This window comes from Centropristis striata, chromosome 1 (assembly GCF_030273125.1).
Source record: "Centropristis striata isolate RG_2023a ecotype Rhode Island chromosome 1, C.striata_1.0, whole genome shotgun sequence".
NCBI lineage: Eukaryota > Metazoa > Chordata > Actinopteri > Perciformes > Serranidae > Centropristis > Centropristis striata.
Genome location: NC_081517.1, coordinates 1,767,251 through 1,785,605, shown reverse-complemented (window position 1 = coordinate 1,785,605; position 18,355 = coordinate 1,767,251). Strand labels below are relative to the sequence as shown.

At 36.1% G+C, this 18,355-nt stretch overlaps 1 protein-coding gene across 2 annotated transcripts; it reads left to right on the top strand.

The window, feature by feature from the left end:
* The first annotated feature begins 294 nt into the window (after positions 1–294).
* Positions 295–16,893, top strand: pycr1b (pyrroline-5-carboxylate reductase 1b). Of its 2 annotated transcripts, none has more exons than XM_059347488.1 (9): positions 295–452; positions 2,783–2,876; positions 5,753–5,823; positions 6,536–6,715; positions 7,665–7,772; positions 8,792–8,905; positions 12,766–12,858; positions 14,285–14,448; positions 16,243–16,893. In XM_059347488.1, exons 2-9 carry the CDS (start codon positions 2,810–2,812, stop codon positions 16,415–16,417), a joined length of 972 nt encoding a protein of 323 aa, XP_059203471.1. In that variant the 5' UTR covers positions 295–452; positions 2,783–2,809; the 3' UTR covers positions 16,418–16,893. The 2 variants fall into 2 exon arrangements, with proteins under 2 accessions (XP_059203471.1, XP_059203543.1); XM_059347560.1 differs by having other exon boundaries at positions 313–452; positions 2,763–2,876.
* Positions 16,894–18,355: the final 1,462 nt, after the last annotated feature.

Sequence of the window (18,355 nt, the reverse complement as noted above, 5' to 3'; positions counted from 1 at the left end):
CTATCTATGATTAACACTCTCCTCTCCGCCCACGAACTGAAAGTCCAGTGTGTGTGTGTTGAACCAGTCATACGTGTCTGTGGTATGTGTCAGTGGCTCTGGCCACTACAAACATAACCTACTTTACATCAGGGGTCCTATATTTGACCTACATTCTGCCTGGCAGCTTCACAGCACAGCAGACTGATGCAACTGGGCGTGGTTTACGATAAAACCCCGCCCTATTCTGTGATCTAGCCCCTCATTGGCCAGAAGCTCAGCGTGTCTCTGTTCTCATTGGTCAGCGTCGCTGTCCGTCACAGTGGTGGCGCACATGGGCGTTGAGTAAAGCGGTAGCCACGTTGACACAAAAGTAGTGTTTTCTGTCTGTTTTCTCACGCCGAAACAGAACCGACACGTCGTCAACGGACACCTGTCAAGGTAGAAACCTCTACTGGAACATTTAGGAGAAGGTAACTAACTCTGTTTTATAGGAATTTGTCGTATTTCTCATTCATTTCTGCTGGTATGCTAACAGAGCGGCTAGCTCATCAGCTAGCTAGAAGTTGCTATCATCCTTCAGCATCAACTGTAGAGCTAATTTTAGCCCTAGTTACATTAAAAGCGTGTTAGCAAACATTAAGCAGTGCTACAAGACGATTTTAACAGTGTTTTAACCCTATAAAGCCAAGTGTATCATATTTGATACACAAGTTTTTGAGACCTATACATCATCAGTGTGATATTTTTTTCCTGAAAAACCTGACATGTGTTGAAAAACAACAACAACTGAGCAACAAATTGCACAAAAATACAAGATATAGCAAAAATTATATGCAGGTTCCACTGGTGGATCAGTCATTGCTGCGTGAAAACTTCATATCAGCAGATGTATGATGTTGTGTTATATGGAAAAAAATATTTTGCATGTTTGAGGAAAATGTTAAAAGAAAGTAAAGCCTTAAAATGTTGGGTTTTATATGTTTTTGTTAGTTCAAGAAAAACAAACTGTGAGCAACAAATTGCACAAAAAGAACTGATGTATCAAATATGATACAAAATAGAATCATATATCCCTATTGTTTTTGGATTTTTTTTAAGTTATCTGTCAGCAGGTTCAATAAACACTCAAGTTTAAAAAAAAAAAAAAAAAAATTCTGGCAATTATTTAGTGGTTCAGGCTTTATAGGGTTAACGATACAAACTCAGCTGGAAATCAAAGGTTTTATGAGGACATCAGGGTGTCATCAGATTACACTTTATGGAGTTGAATCAACCGAACTAGAGGCTGAATACCGTCACCCTGTTAAAAATAATCGTCATTTTTTGTCAAAATTGTTTTGTTTTTTTCCTAAATAATCTCCTCATGAAGCCGGCCACCTATAGTAAAATCACCTACATCCTCATAGATCAGATCATGATTTTACCCCTTTAAAATAATCACTTTTTTTGACAATTTGCCACATTCATAGGCATCAGATAAGAACCCAGCAAAGAAGAGCTAGAGGGAGATTGTTTAGTTATCAGTTTAGTTTATCAGTGTTTTATTGTTCACACTAATATTAGTAACACTTTACTCTAAGACATGACTAACATGACTTTGTGACTTAAGCAAGATATGGTAACACTTTATTTTGAAGGTGTCTACATAAGAGTGACCTGAGCATGTCATAAACATGACATGACAAGTATCATGAGCATTAATGTTACTTCAAAGTGTCATTAATGTTCATGACACATCCCATGTCATGTTTATGACACGCTCAGGTCACTCTTATGTAGACACCTTCAAAATAAAGTGTTACCACCTTAAGTCACAAAGTCAAAAAATTGAAAAAAAAGTCAGTTATTTCTCTTAACTTACATAATTTGCACACAGTGTTATTACTATGCCAATAGCCATCCTTTGTTACATCCTTTTTGAGTGAAATTATCAATAAATGTCATATGTTACACTTTTGGTGAAGATTTTTGTGTTTCCTGCAAAACTTGAAAAAATTAGTAAGGCGGTTATTTTAACAGGGTGACGATATGTGGGCTCAGAAAGGTTTATTTGTTGAAAGCAAATTAACTTTATGTGACTAAGGAGCAGTTCTTATTCACAGCTGTATAATAAGTAGAAGGGATAACGATTAAATGTATCGTGATATATTGCGATACGGTCAGCAAGAGCAACATCATTGCACTACTTTTTGTACAGATTCAAAGTCTTTTCAAACTTAACTATTAACCCATTGAAGCCTGGAAAGCGGATACGTCGTTTTGTAGTATTTGTATAAGCTCTCAAATACTTTTTGAATTTCATTTCTATCTGCTACAGAGGCTGAAAAATCTATTATTTAGTAGAAGAGTTGACACTTTTTTTCCCAGAATTTTTCCAGAATTTCCAGAAATTAGAGGCTTATTTTAAAATTGCCCAGCGATTTTTCAGGCCTCAATGGGTTAATTAGTCTTTACTGTGTTTTTTTAAGAATTGATGCAGTATCACAAAACATAATATGACGATACTCAAGTGTATCAATATTTTCTTACACCCCACCTCAGTCAAATCTGTTGCAGTCAGAGTGTCAGTGGAGTTGTTTCATCATTCACTGTTTGTGGACCAGCTCCAGAATTTTTCTCTAGATTGCATCATCACTAAAGCCTGCTTCTTTGCTTTTCAATGAGTAAAAAAAACTGCATCCGCAATTACTCCAAAGTAAACATTTGACAGGTAGATGGTATATTATGGTGTTTTTACCCCATAAATGTGGTCCATTGAAATGCACGACAAGCATCTGCAGCTTTCTCACTGTTCTGACAGGTCAAAGACGCCGCAGCTTCTGACAGGATGAGCGTGGGATTCATTGGAGCGGGCCAGCTGGCTCACGCACTGGTGAAAGGCTTCACGGCTGCAGGTGAAGTCACTTTCTTTATTGAATAGAATAGAATAGATCTTTATTTGTCATTGTCACATGTACAATGAAATTCAAAGTGCTCTCCAGTAAGTGCAACATTTAAGAGTCTCTAAAAATATAAATATAAAAAGAAAAAATATGTACAATTCAAAATACCCAGTTTAGACAAACACATAAACACACCCAGACATACACTACTGGTCAAAAGTTTTAGAACACACCAACTTCTCCAGAATTTAATTGAAAATGATGCAGTTTAATGTCTCAGTGTACTCTGGCAACATTTTGAATTCTTTATTGAGCATGATAGTGTTTTGAAAGTAAAAAAAGACTCAAAGTCACATTTTATGTTGGACTAAATGACTAAAAAAAGACAGAAAATGACCAAAAAAAGACACAAAATGACCAAAAAAGACACAAAATGACATGACAAAGACATGAAAAGAATTCAAAAATGGACAATATAGCCCAAGACTCCATAGAGTTAAGTTGTTAACCCATTTCTTGTTCCCTGAAAAAGGCCTACTTGTATAATTCTGAAATGTACATTATTTTCCAGTTTTGGTTAAGCTTACCTTTTTTTATTTACCTCTGGCAGTTCACCACTTACCTTTGGACCCTTTCAAGCTGTTCATTTGACTTGAACTGCTTGAATTTCAATAAAAAACTGGAAAAATTGGGGTGTTCTAAAACTTTTGACCGGTAGTGTACATGCATAGTCACACAGGAAAAACAACAACAAACAAACAGCATGAACACACAGTCGAGACAACAACAGTACAGAATATATCTCAAATGTGTTGAGCCATCAATGCGAATGCAGTGCAATATTATCGTTTTTTTTCCAGTATTGAGGGTTATTGCAGTTGGATAAAAGCTGTGTTTGAGTCTTTTAGTCCTTGTGTTGAGTGATCTGTTCCTTCTGCCTGAGGGCAACAGTTCAAACAGTGAGTGACCGGGATGGTGTGTGTCCTTAATAATGTTCTGGGCTTTTTTGAGGCCAATATTGGGCAATATTTACCTTCTACTGAATCTAAATTCACTGATCATCATGTTGGATGACTTTAGATTGGATAAGAAAAAAATAAGTCACATCTACACATACACTACCGGTCAAAAGTTTTAGAACACCCCAATTTTTCCAGTTTTTATTGAAATTCAAGCAGTTCAAGTCAAATGAACAGCTTGAAAGGGTCCAAAGGTAAGTGGTGAACTGCCAGAGGTAAATAAAAAAAGGTAAGCTTAACCAAAACTGAAAAATAATGTACATTTCAGAATTATACAAGTAGGCCTTTTTCAGGGAACAAGAAATGGGTTAACAACTTAACTCTATGGAGTCTTGGGCTATTTTGTCCATTTTTGAATTCTTTTCATGTCTTTGTAAGTCATTTTGTGTCTTTTTTTGGTCATTTTGTGTCTTTTTTTTGGTCATTTTGTGTCTTTTTTTAGTCATTTTGTGTCTTTTTTTAGTCCTTTAGTCCAACATAAAATGTGATTTTGAATCTTTTTTTTACTTTCAAAACACTATCATGCTCAATAAAGAATTTTAAATGTTGCAAATGTGCATTAATTTCAGAGTACACTGAGACATTAAACTGCATCATTTTCAATTAAATTCTGGAAAAGTTGGTGTGTTCTAAAACTTTTGACCGGTAGTGTATATTATATACATTTGTATTTTTAACTTAATAAAACCTGCAGAGTTGCACAACTAGACTCATTACTATCTTAGCACAGCTATGCACAAATTCTCTATATGGTCCCAGTATTGTAATTTATCAACTGTTAGTGGCTTTCGTGCATTTCTGTTGTTCATATTTTCTCTTTAGATATATATATATTTTTTTTAATCTCAGAAAATATGCAATTTAATAATAATAAAAACATTTCACATAATTGCTTACACCGTTATGTCTCCATTGTCTATGTTTGCCTAGTGCACTTATTTTATTTAATAAATTACATAAACTAAAATGTCTGCAACTAATCAAAAAAATAACTTTGTAAAAAAGCAAAGTTATGAAACTTATGAATAAAAAATAAACGGTTGTATTGCATTTATTTTTTTAACAGCATTTATCATCTTTGTTCCTAAGAGAGTACGAACATTTTTAAACTTAAGTTAACAAAGATAATAGAAGTTAGTGTAGTGGCTGTTCCTGATGTTGTCTCAGTGAAATACTATTATTAATTATTAATCGGCCTTGAGGGGGCAGGCATTTGGAAGTGCCAATTTTCTCAAAATGGCATAAATTGGCCCAATTACTTGATTAATCTGTCTACCATTGATAAGAATGTCCCCTCTGTGGATCTGTATGTTCTTATCTTTTTTTATTTTTAATTGATTGAGAATTTATTTGAACACAAAATAAAAGATGAACATTTAAAAACAAACGAACAACAATAAATACAAGACAACAACACAAATGAAACAACAAGACTCAACACTTATTTGTGTTCAAAAGGAGTGGGAAGAAGCCAAAGCTTATTAAATCCCTTCTCCCTATGTTAATTTACTATATTCAGTTATATACCAATAATATTTATATATATGTATGTATAACACATAGTAATGTAGTTTATAAACTCATTATTACCATTATTAACACACATAACTTGTTATTAACTTACAAACACATAAGTACACATACGCCCATGTAGTCATAATGAGACAACAATGAACAAACAAACAACAATAACACACAAAAAAGAAAAAATAGTAACACATTTAAGTAATAAAACGTCAACAATAACCACCTACTGTCATTTTACACACCCGTTTTCATCCCTATATCGTGTGAAGACATGCTTTTTATATTTTATATCTTACTGTCCCATCTCATTGTACGTCCTCATAACTCTGTCTGCGTCCCCAGGTGTGATTGCAACACAGCGGATCACAGCCAGCTCCCCAGACACAGACCTGCCCACTGTGGCAGGACTGAGGGTGAGAAAACCTATTTCTGCTCCGTTGCTTGGTGTCTGGAAATTGTGAAGTGAAATGGAAACATTGGAGCAAGCCTGGGCTCGTCCAGGAGCTTATACAGTGGCGGTTCTAGACCAATTTAACTGTGGGGGCCAAGCAGGGGCCAGTGTTTAATCAGAGGGGCACATTAAAAATCGTCAAAAATGATATTTAAGCATTCAAAACCTTTATTTTAGCTAAAAGTCTCATATTTGGAAGAACTACATTGATTGAAGCAATGAGACTTACCAACATTAACAGTTATTTTTGTACGACAATGACATTTCTCATTTTTGTGCACAATTACTTTTTTATTTTATTTTGAAAGTGCAGTACAGTGAGAATGATCTTTATATTTAGCTTTTATTGCACAATTAAACTATTATGCAATGTACACATTATGGGTTCCTTTTGTGTACAATGAGATATTGTTTGAACAAAAAATAGGTTAGAATTCTTCCGTCATTCATTGTTATAAATTGATCATTTTATTATTAATTTGACACAGGGGCCACAGCAGGGGCCAAGGGCTTCTTCACGGGGGCAGTGGCCCCTGGGGGCCCCTGTGTAGAACCGCCACTGAGCTTCTACTGTGTGCATGTTCTTCTAATAACATCTGTTTGACTCCCTCCATACCTCCTAACACACTCTCTGTTTATCATAATCGATTGACCTTTTCCTTCTTTTTCTGCAGAAAATGGGGGTGAACCTGACAACGAGCAACAAAGAGACGGTCAGTAAGAGCGACGTGCTCTTCCTGGCGGTGAAACCTCACATCATCCCCTTCGTTCTGGACGAGATCGGGCCGGACATCGAGGACCGCCATCTCATCGTCTCCTGTGCTGCAGGTGTCACCATCAGCTCCATAGAGAAGGTCATCCTCTTTCTTTTTCTTTTTTCTTTTTTTTATTATCTTTTTTATTGATTCCACATATCAACATTCCATCGACATTTTACATGTGCTGTACAATTTTCCAACAGTAGTAGAATATTCGCATCCTTCTCCACCACGGAGCAGAGACATAGTTTGACACAAATTATCAAGTAAAGTTACAGTAGAAGTAAAATGAAACCTTTTTCCACGACTCTCCTTATTTTCATACCTCTCTTGCATTGGTAAACATATCAAATAAACATATGAACAATGAACAAGTTTGTAGCCTGAACCAAGGGGGTCAATAATCTACAATACACAGTGCCCTTACTGTACAAAGTCAATGGAGACACAAAATCAACCCAGTTTTTCCAGTATATTATAAAAGTATCTGTTTTTAGTCTATTTGAGAAAGTCAGCTTCTCCATTCTATATATATCCAGCATTACCTCTACCCAATCCTCTATTTTTGGTGCACCTGTTTTTATTTTTCTGGTGATTGCCTTTTTAGCCGCCACCGACATTATTGGAAATATGTATTTTTCTCCTGACCTTGTAATCTCCTGGTTCTCTTTTCCCAAATATAAGACTTCAAATGTAAGTGGGAGTTGCACATTCAGAATTTTTTCCATACTCTTCTTTAAATCCTGCCAATAAGGTATAATACCAGGGCATCCCCAAAAGATATGACAATGATTGGCCTTATCTTCCCCACACAGTCTCCAACATCGTGTGTCTCGAGATTTCTGTTGTAGGTCATCCTCTTTCACCATCTCTAGAGTTTCACCAGCTCTGATGACTCCATCTGTACTGTGCTCTTTGTGGTGTTGTTTTAGCACATGTTGTCAGATCCAGCCACACCAGTCTTTCCTGTCTTCTCCTCAAGCATTTTTGACTTTGAATTGTTTTTTTCCTCTCTTCATTCATTTCCATTCTTTTCATTTTATAGAAGCTGCTTCAGTACCGTTCAACTCCTAAAGTCATGAGGTGTATGACGAATACTCCAGTGGTGGTGAGAGAGGGAGCCACAGTGTACGCCACAGGGACACATGCAGAGGTAAAGAGGGGACCTAGATACAAGAGACAGACATGTTTTAAGGATTTGCACTATCTTAGGCCCCGTTTACACCAGGACGCTCGCGGGTAAAAACGACAAAATATTTTATGGGAAGTGCCTTTCGTTTAGATGGTGACGGCGTTTTTGGGGCTTAAAAACGCAAAAATCTGAAACCACCCTCCAGAGTGTAAAAGTGTAATCCTCTCCTCCGTAGCGTGTCGTCTACACTGACAAGACACAAAACTCTGATCTGATCTGCTCACGTCACGTATGTGTTTACGTCACATACATGCTCCAGGACAGGAAATAAAGAAACGTGGGATTATTTCCATGGTGGGACCTTCAAGCTGCTCTGGCAGCTCTAATAAACTTACAGGAGTCTTTCCACCAAATGTCCAGGATATGTACAGATAGTATTAGTGAACAGAGAAGGATCTGGAATTACCTCCATCACATTCTGGATGCAGCGATTGGTGGGAGGAGCCAGACGGCTGTGAACGAGACCTGGGAGATCTAGTGATGGAGGAGAACTTTGTGGAAGGAGGAGTAATGGACAAAAAAAGACACAAAATGATTAAAAAAAAGACACAAATTGACCACAAAAAGACACAAATTGACAAAAAAGACACAAATGGACAAAAAAGACACTAAATGACCGAAAAAGATGCAAAATAACCAAAGAAAGACACAAATTGACCACAAAAAGATGCAAAATGGCCAAAAAACCAGCCAGACGGCTTTGGAGGAGACCTGGGAGATCTAGTGATGGTGGAGAACTTTGTGGAAGGAGTAGCTGATGAAAATGTGTGGCGTGAAAACTTCTGCATGCCCAAAGATGCTCTTATGGCTTTAAGTGATGCCGCCTGGCTGCATACAATCACATTTCACACACTTTTGCGTCACCGTATGCAGCAGATTTCCTCCTGAAAACGCTCGTCTAAACGAGGAATAAAAAGTGAAGACACGACGCCACTTTTGCGTCTTCTGTTCAGACCGTCATCATGTAAACCTTCTTTCAGGTGGAAGACGGCAAGTTGCTGGAGCAGCTGATGGCCAGTGTGGGTTTCTGCACGGAGGTGGAGGAGGACCTGATTGATGCTGTGACCGGGCTGAGTGGCAGTGGACCTGCATACGTAAGTCACTTTACAGTCACAAAGGTGTCTATGAGTTAGGGCTGGGCGATATGGCCCTAAAAGAATATCACGATATTGCAGGCTATTTTTGCGATAACGATATTCTTGACGATATTAGGAAATATTTAAAAAGATATAGAAAATATGATTTATTTTGGTCTGTAAAATTCATTAAAAATGTAGTGTGAAGTGCAAATCTCAACAGTTGCCAAATACAAAAAAATGTACTCTTGACTCTTGAGTATGAGCAAATAATAAATATAACCATTTAGGGGTTCCGGGGGCATATTTTAATGAAATTTTGTAAAGGAGAATAAAGGTTCTTGTATGTTTTATTTAAGGCATCTTATTTTGACAGTCTTTTTGTAAATTCTGTGGTGGATTCTCTTAACACACTGTGCTCTTATTTTGAAAGCGGCATGTGTTTAGCAACAGGAAGTAAGTAGCTTTTTGTGATTAAAACAACTTTAACCACGACATCAAGAAGTAAGAACGTTGCCAATATCATGATATGCATTTTTTTTAACCATAAAAAAAATATACCGATATTATTGTGAACGATACGATATGGCACACCCCTACTATGAGGTAAGGGATTTATTCTGTGTGAGGTTTTAATCTAAAAATAATATAGAAATGAGTCTGCTGCAATGCTGGTGATTACTTTATGTTAACAAGCAATAGTTTCCTTATAAAACCAGCAAAAACAATCACTTGTTGTTTTTGTTCTTCTGGGCTCAGAGAGCTACAGAGACTTATTTCAGTGGCTGATCTGTCTGAAGGAACAATCTGTTATTGGAGGCTGGTAGCCATTACTTATTTATATCTTCAGCTGTCAGGCTTCACAGCTAGAGCTTAATGAAACGACTATTTATTTCTATTATCTAGCTCTTATTTTATTATTCGTGTAGTCTAAATAAAATGGCAAAAAATGATAACAACTGCACGTAAGCAAACCATTAAAGTGATGGTTTTATCTGACAAAGTCAAAGTATTTAATTCATAATAAGATACAAGTCAGCAAATCTTTATTGCTGGTAAATGTTTGGTCAGTAGTCATAATGAAAGCCATGAACCATGAAAAATCCATTGCTTGGAGAAGAGGTCAAATGTATGCCAGGTTTTTTTTTGTTCTATCAAGATTTGCTTCTTTTTCCTCTAATCCAGCTGTTCTCAACCTTGGGGTCGGGACCCCAATTGGGGTCGCGAGATGGTTTTGGTCTTTTTGGTCGTTTTGTGTCTTTTTTGATCATTTTGTCGTCAATTTGTGTCTTTTTTGGTCATTTTGTGTCTTTTTTTTAGTCATTTTGTGGGTTTTTTTGGTTATTTTGTTTCTTTTTTGGGTCATTTTGTGTCTTTTTTTGTCATTTTGTGTCATTTTTGGTCATTTTGTTTCTTTTCTGGTCATTTTGTGTCTTTTTTTAGTCATTTTGTGGGGTTTTTTTGGTTATTTTGTTTCTTTTTTGGGTCATTTTGTGTCTTTTTTTGTCATTTTGTGTCATTTTTGGTCATTTTGTTTCTTTTCTGGTCATTTTGTGTCTTTTTTTAGTCATTTTGTGGGGGTTTTTTTGGTTATTTTGTTTCTTTTTTTGGTCATTTTGTGTCTTTTTTTGTCATTTTTGGTCATTTTGTTTCTTTTCTGGTCATTTTGTGTCTTTTTTTTGTCATTTTGTGGTTTTTTTTTTGGTTATTTTGTTTCTTTTTTGGGTCATTTTGTGTCTTTTTTTGTCATTTTGTGTCATTTTTGGTCATTTTGTTTCTTTTCTGGTCATTTTGTGTCTTTTTTTAGTCATTTTGTGTTTTTTTTTGTGGTTATTTTGTTTCTTTTTTGGGTCATTTTGTGTCTTTTTTTGTCATTTTGTGTCATTTTTGGTCATTTTGTTTCTTTTCTGGTCATTTTGTGGGGGTTTTTTGGTCGTTTTGTGTCTTTTTTGATCATCTTGTGGTCAATTTGTGTCTTTTTTGGTCATTTTGTTTCCTTTTTTGGGTGATCTGAACTGTCCGTGTGAGATTGTGTTCAGTGAGCGGGGTCACGGACAACATGCCTGTTAAATTGGGGGTCGCGACTCAAAAAGGTTGAGAACTACTGCTCTAATGAATGTCTCCTTTAGAAAACAACATATGAGGGAGTCCAGCCTTGATAATGACTTGTATGTCCATGCTTGTTTTTCCAAACCTTGATCACTCCTGCTTTATAAAACAGTCACATCAAATACCTGCTTAGCAGGCAATGGTGTGTCCAGGTTGAGGAAATTAAGAATAATTGTATTTGTTAGTTTTATCTGCTCTCTGCATAGAACATAAACTTTAATCAGTTTTTTTTAAAAAAATATAGGCTTGGAAGCACATTACTGCCAATCCTCACTGTGAGGAGGTAGTGAGTTTACTTTAAATTAAGTGGATGTCAGTCACTTTTCAACTTATTGTTCAGACTAGAGGCTAAGAAAGAAGCAAAGGAAACTGGACAAACTACTGATCTGCTGACTCGATCAGACTGTTAGCTTTTATGATGAATAGTAAGTCTCTGCAGACATGGAGACCAAGGTTATAATAGTTTTGGATTTTTCATTAGTTTTAGTTTTAATTTCGTTGTGAATTTTTGTTTTCAAATTCAGTTAGTTTTAGTTAGTTTTTAGAGTGAGTTTTCTAGTTTTAGTTTAGTTTTTAGTTTTTGAAAATGCTTAGTTTTAGTTTAGTTTTTATTCGTTTTTGTGTTAGTTTTAGTTTTTTTTGTAATGGGCTATGTGTTGGGTGCGTCATAATAAATGTTTCCTTTATTTCCTTTGGTTTATCATCTCAGCCCCAATAAGGTTATTAACTCTTACAGTTCTGGGTGTTTTGTATTTTGGTTCTAGTGTAAACATCCCAGTCTCAGTAAACATATTCACCATGTGTTGCATGTTCAAATAGAAACACTGAATTATGAATGAAAAAAGTTGACAAAAACGAAAACTAAGGACATTTTCACTATAATTTTAGTTAGTTTTAGTTAGTTTTGTAACCACAAAATACAGTTTCAGTTAGTTATCGTTAAAAACTCTAGTTTTTATTTTTATTTCAGTTAACGAAAATGTTTTTTCAATTCTAGTTTTCGTTATTTCGTTAGTTTTCGTTAACTATAATAACCTTGATGGACACTGATTCTGGTTCTAGACCCCCTTGTATAAACTGACCAACTAAACCAACTAAATCAGCATCTCAAGATCACTAAAGAGAGAGCTTGATTAATCAAAATACAACAGGTCCAGAACTGCGGGTCTGAATATGCAGTCTGTGTGTTTGCAGACACAGCCTCAGTTCAGTTCAGCTTTTATTTCGAACATGTGCGAGTAACACAATAACAAATACATCCAAGGAGAATCATCAAAACAAAACAACAAAATAGCAATAGTCAAAACAAACGCTGTAATGTGAACGCAACATGTCCGAAAAGGAGCAGGATGAAGCATAATATGCTTATTTAAACCTTCTCCACAACCTTCTCCCTTCTCCATATTTAAATAATACATGTTTTTTTTTTTTTTTTCACAGTATTGTAGATATGGTAAAATCAGTGAACAGTAGAGAATGTGGAGTGATTTGTGGTCCAGAATATGTTTTGCTTTGCTCAGAACTGAAATGCTTCTTGACAGTTTGCTTTGTACATGTTTTATATGAGACTTCCAGTTTATTTTATCATCAATTGTTACCCCAAGAAACTTGTGTTCATATACTCTTTCAACGTCCACCCCATCTATTTGTAACTGTACTTGTGTATTCTTATTGCAATTGCCGAATAGCATGAATTTGGTTGCTCTTTATGATGTGTGAGCGTTTGTTAACGGTGTGATGTCATTGCTGTGATGTCATTGTTTGAACAGGCGTTCACAGCCCTGGATGCTCTCGCAGACGGAGGAGTGAAGATGGGTCTGCCCAGAAGACTGGCGGTCCGACTGGGAGCTCAGGCTCTATTGGTCAGTTCTGTTTGTTTTTGTGTGCGTGCATGAGCTGTTTGTGTTTACTTCTGCTGCTCATATTCTCAGTATTAAGTCTCCTTGATCTACTGGTCTTCTGTGTACTGGGAGGCAGAAAGCACCAGCAGTGTTGATGAAACTCTGGAAATATAAAAACAAATCCATTTGTTTTTTTGCAAAAGAAAAAAAGTGCCGTGATTAATAAACATTAAATTCATTAAGGTCGACACTGCTTAGATCACAATTTGTTGATATCTCAAACTAGATTACTGGAGGAAAATTACATCAAACTGTTTTTTGCAATCTTGGCAGCAGCTTCAGACTCTGTCTGGTTCTGAGTGTGCTCAGCTTATTCCTGCATTTTTATGAGCAATGTTCTCTGTTTTGCCTTTTTTTTTTTTTGCTGCACAAGTCTTTTCAGATGTTATTTGTCGTAGACGGTAAATACTCTTGGTCGGAGTGTCTCCTCTTGCTTGCTTGCAAGAAACATTGTGAGCCAAAAAAGCTGCCTGGGAAAAAAGATCAGATATTTCATTTCTTGAATTAACTTTATTTGTGATTATTACGACATTATAATGCATATTATGTGCACCGCTCACATTAAAACGAAGCCAAAAGCATTTGTGTTGCTGAGGCGTCATGTATCAACACTCCACAGCAATGTAGAAGTAGTTGTAGTAGAAGTCCCTCACTCTTCGACTTCTTAAGTTCTTTGTGTCAACATCTTATTTTGAAAGTCAGTTGTCGTTGCATGTAGGGCTGGGCGATATCGACCAAAAGTCATATCCCGATATGTTTAGGCTGAATATCGATATACAATATATACCCTGATATTTTTAACGCAAAGGGAGAGCAAATGTTTAGTCAAAGCCAAATATGACATGTCACAAGTAGTTTTACATTTCAGAATTATACAAGTAGGCCTTTTTCAGGGAACAAGAAATGGGTTAACAACTTAACTCTATGGAGTCTTGGGCTATTTTGTCTATTTTTTAATTCTTTTCATGTCTTTGTAAGTCATTTTGTGTCTTTTTTTGGTCATTTAGTGTCTTTTTTTGTCATTTTGTGTCATTTTGTGTCTTTTTTTGTCATTTTGTGTCTTTTTTTTGGTAATTTTGTCTCTTTTTTAGTCCTTTAGTCCAACATAAAATGTGATTTTGAATCTTTTTTTTACTTTCAAAATACTATCATGCTTACTAAAGAATTTTAAATGTTGCAAATGTGCATTAATTTCAGAGTACACTGAGACATTAAACTGCATCATTTTCAATTAATTCATCATTATAATGCATATTATGTGCACCGCTCACATTAAAACGAAGCCAAAAGCATTTGTGTTGCTGAGGCATCATGTTATAGTTGCAGTAGAAGAAATCCTTCACTCTTCGACTTCTTAAGTTCTTTGTCATGTTCTGTTGTCCTCCAGGGAGCAGCTAAGATGCTGCTGGACTCGGAGCAGCACCCCGGACAGCTGAAGGACAACGTGTGCTCACCAGGGGGCGCCACCATCCACGCCCTGCACGTCATGGAGAGCGGCGGCTTCCGCAGCCTCCTGATCAACGCCGTGGAGGCTTCATGCATCAGGACACGGTGAGACTGCTGCACCTGGAAATACAATTCACACATCTGCACCATCAGCAAGACCAGAATTATTATTTTTTTTTAAATTCACTTTTTATTGAGGAATTTTTTAACATTTTATACAGAACAAAGAACAAGAACAGTTGGGGTGGGGGGTACCAATATCACACAGCGTCATCATTTTCTCCTATCATCGTTCTTTGCAGCAGTCGTTGTTAGTTAAACGACAGTTTTATATAAAATCAGAACTTGTAGGCTTAACATATTCTGTCCATTTTGACCAGGTTTTGTAAAATGAGTCCATTTGTAACTTTAGATGAAAAGTCACTTTTTCCATTGTGTAGATGTCTTGTATGATGTTGATCCAGTCCTCATTTTGTGGTTGCTCAGGTTTGAGCCATCTCCTGGTAATAACGGCCTTTTTGCTTGCTGCTAAAAGAATATAAAGTAATTTCTTGTCTGCATTGCAAATAGCAAGACCAGAATTATCAACAATGTCATGTCTATTGTTATTCTCAGGCTTCAAAATTCTCTGTCACCTTATTGATTAGTCTGTAAAATGTTAAAAATGAAGAGTATTGTCCATCACAAATTCCCAGAAACCCCACTTGGTTTCCCCACTCAAACATTAAAATACTATAGTGTCGTAGTAAAATTCTCTCATGATTTCGTGACATTTCTAAAAATTTAAGAGACACAGGTAACCTCCAATGGATCTTGTCTCATTGTGTCAACATCTTATTTTGAAAGTCAGTTGTCGTTGCATGTAGGGCTGGATGATATCGACCAAAAGTCACATCCCGATATGTTTAGGCTGAATATCGATATACGATATATATCCCGATATTTTTAACGCAAAGGGAGAGCAAATGTTCAGTCAAAGTCAAACCCAAATATGACATGTCACAGGTAGTTTTATTGAAACCGTTTATTTAAGTGAACATAAATACTGTATAACAGGAGTACCTTTTAAAAAATATATATTTATATATATATTATATACACTACTGGTCAAAAGTTTTAGAACACACCAACTTTTCCAGAATTTAATTGAAAATTATGCAGTTTAATGTCTCAGTGTACTCTGAATTCTGATTAATGCATATTTGCAACATTTAAAATTCTTTATTGAGCATGATAATGTTTTGAAAGTAAAAAAAAGATTCAAAATCACATTTTATGTTGGACTAAAGGACTAAAAAAAGACACAAAATGACAAAAAAAGACACCAAAAGACACAAAATGACTAAAAAAAGACACAAAATGACTTACAAAGACATGAAAAGAATTCAAAAATGGACAAAATAGCCCAAGACTCCATAGAGTTAAGTTGTTAACCCATTTCTTGTTCCCTGAAAAAGGCCTACTTGTATAATTCTGAAATGTACATTATTTTCCAGTTTTGGTTAAGCTTACCTTTTTTTATTTACCTCTGGCAGTTCACCACTTACCTTTGGACCCTTTCAAGCTGTTCATTTGACTTGAACTGCTTGAATTTCAATAAAAACTGGAAAAATTGGGGTGTTCTAAAACTTTTGACCGGTAGTGTATATCAAAGCTCCATAAAGTGCACATTTAATTCTAATTCCATATCACATTCAAAAATATATCAATATCACCCAGCCCGAGTCGCATGTGTATCCTGGGCCATTTCAGTGCGTTTACCGTAAAGTTCAGAATATGGGTGCACTCCACCTTTTTAGCGACAGCTGGTTTGATCATGGAGGTGCAGGAGATGGTCAGCTTGACTTCCCCCTGCTCATGGTTTATATCTAAACACCATGCTCTCTGCTCCTCTCTCAGGGAGCTGCAGTATCTGGCGGACCAGGAGCGAATCTCTCCAGCAGCCATTAAGAAAACCACCCTGGACAAGGTGCTGCAGCAGCCCGGAGTCACAGTCAGCGGAGTGGGTAATGGGAACGGCAGATCAGGGCTCAGCCTGTTCAATCGTGGCCCCGGGATCAAGAAGAAGAACTGAGAGGACCGAGGCAGACACACACACACACCAACGCATCATCACAGCTTTAAGGGGACCAGTGTGTACGCAGGTGGACACACCTATCCTCCACAGCTGGACCGGTCTGAAATAACATCCAAATCACTTCACATAAACTGCCAAAATAATTTATTCATACTTGAGTTACATGTGGCGAGTGGACCGCCACTCTACACACAAAGCACAGGTGCATTCTGGGTGCGTTGCCCACAGTTATAGCCTTATGGTGTGATGCAGGATTACTGTCAACACATACACACATCCAGATACACACGGAAGAGCAAAAGTGCATTTACAATCTGTTGTCTGTCTGTGTGTGAGCTCCAGAATATCTGTGGCTGTTAAACAGTAATGACCCAGTGGGCCATCATGGGATCCTGGTACACCAGGCAACAGATGGCTGCTGGGAGACCATCAAGCTCTTAATGTTTGTCTCAAATGTCTTTTTTTTTTTTTTTTGTAAAACAAAAATGTAAATCATCCTGTACCATTCTTTTGTTTGTGCTAATTATTATATTTTGTTCGGCCAACAGTATTATACTGTTAACAACGACTGAATGAATATGGATTGAACAAAATATTTAATAACTTTATTTCCTGTTTGTTTTGATGATTGTATACAAACATTATGGTCTAAATGGATATAATACCTTCCCTGTAGTGTTACAGTGGGTTCCAAGCACATTAAGGACTCTGTCCCTTTGAACCTCGGACCCCCAAATATATTTTTTCTCACATATTCTGTCATTCCAAGCTTTAAAACACCCGAATTGTCCTCAGATCCCTTTGTTCATTTCATGTTTGTTACAGACAAAAAATGTATCATATAAAGACACTTTTTACATTTTCTCATGTAAATTTAAGTTGTTAACTGAAAGTCCTACAAGAACTTCATCTACAAAAAGCTACAGCATTATATGAAGATATATATTCTTATGGATTATGATGTAACAGCATCAATTTTTAATTCTTTCAATGTTACATCAATCCGTCCTAAATTGTGTTTTTTGTATCGTTAATTTTGTATTTTATCCCCATAATACATGTTATGTATTTTTTTTTTTTTTTTTTTTTGGCATATCAACCACTGAGTTGGTGCCAGTCAGTCAAAAAGTCAATATTAAAGAAGTCGGATCAAATACACAGCAAAATCTGTAGTGTTGTTTTTTCAGTGTTAATGGGTGTTGATTTTAGAGTTGTTTTAACACTTTAACACAAGCAAGTTACATGTTAACACCTGAGTTAGATTCACTTCAGCTGGAGTTGATTTTCACATTTTGTGACTTGAATGTTCGGCTAAAGACAGAATGCACTTTTAATGTATCGTTAAACAAAACAATGAATGTTAATTATAACATGAGTGAACGGAAATAACATGATTTTAGGGTTAAAAATTATACTTGTGTCATAAAATAACACGATGTATGGTAAAAATGACCACTCAAAGTGAAAAGGAATAACACAATTTGGAGTTAAAAGTGCACTTATGTGGTGCCATAAAACAACACCAAGTGTGTCAAATATTCAACACTATTAACCCTCCTGTTATGTTGGTACAGCAATAATGTTCGTGGGCATGTTTAATCATCCAAAAGTGTCAGAAACCAGAAAATCTGAATAAACATTATTTATATTTCATTAATAACTCCATTACTAACCATTTCAATCAATATTTTGTGCAATGGTGTTCTTTACCTCTCATTGATCATGGTTCAATGAGGATAATTCACTCGTTTTTCATTTTAAAAAAATGCATGTTAAAGCTTTATGTACATTGGAAAGACCTACATATAAATTACAATAGTTTTACATGACTTTGAGTTTTTGAACATTTTATTCACCTCTTCTTTTCAGGGTCAGATTGACCATTGAACAGTATCTATGTAATATAAACATGCAAATATGTGAAATGAACCATTT

Coding starts and splice junctions, on each gene's coding strand:
- pycr1b (XM_059347488.1), top strand. CDS start 2,810: ATGAGCGTGGGATTCATTGGAGCGGGCCAGCTGGCTCACGCACTGGTG. Junction 7,773..8,791: donor CCACAGGGACACATGCAGAG/GTAAAGAGGGGA, acceptor ACCTTCTTTCAG/GTGGAAGACGGCAAGTTGCT. Junction 14,449..16,242: donor GCTTCATGCATCAGGACACG/GTGAGACTGCTG, acceptor CTCCTCTCTCAG/GGAGCTGCAGTATCTGGCGG.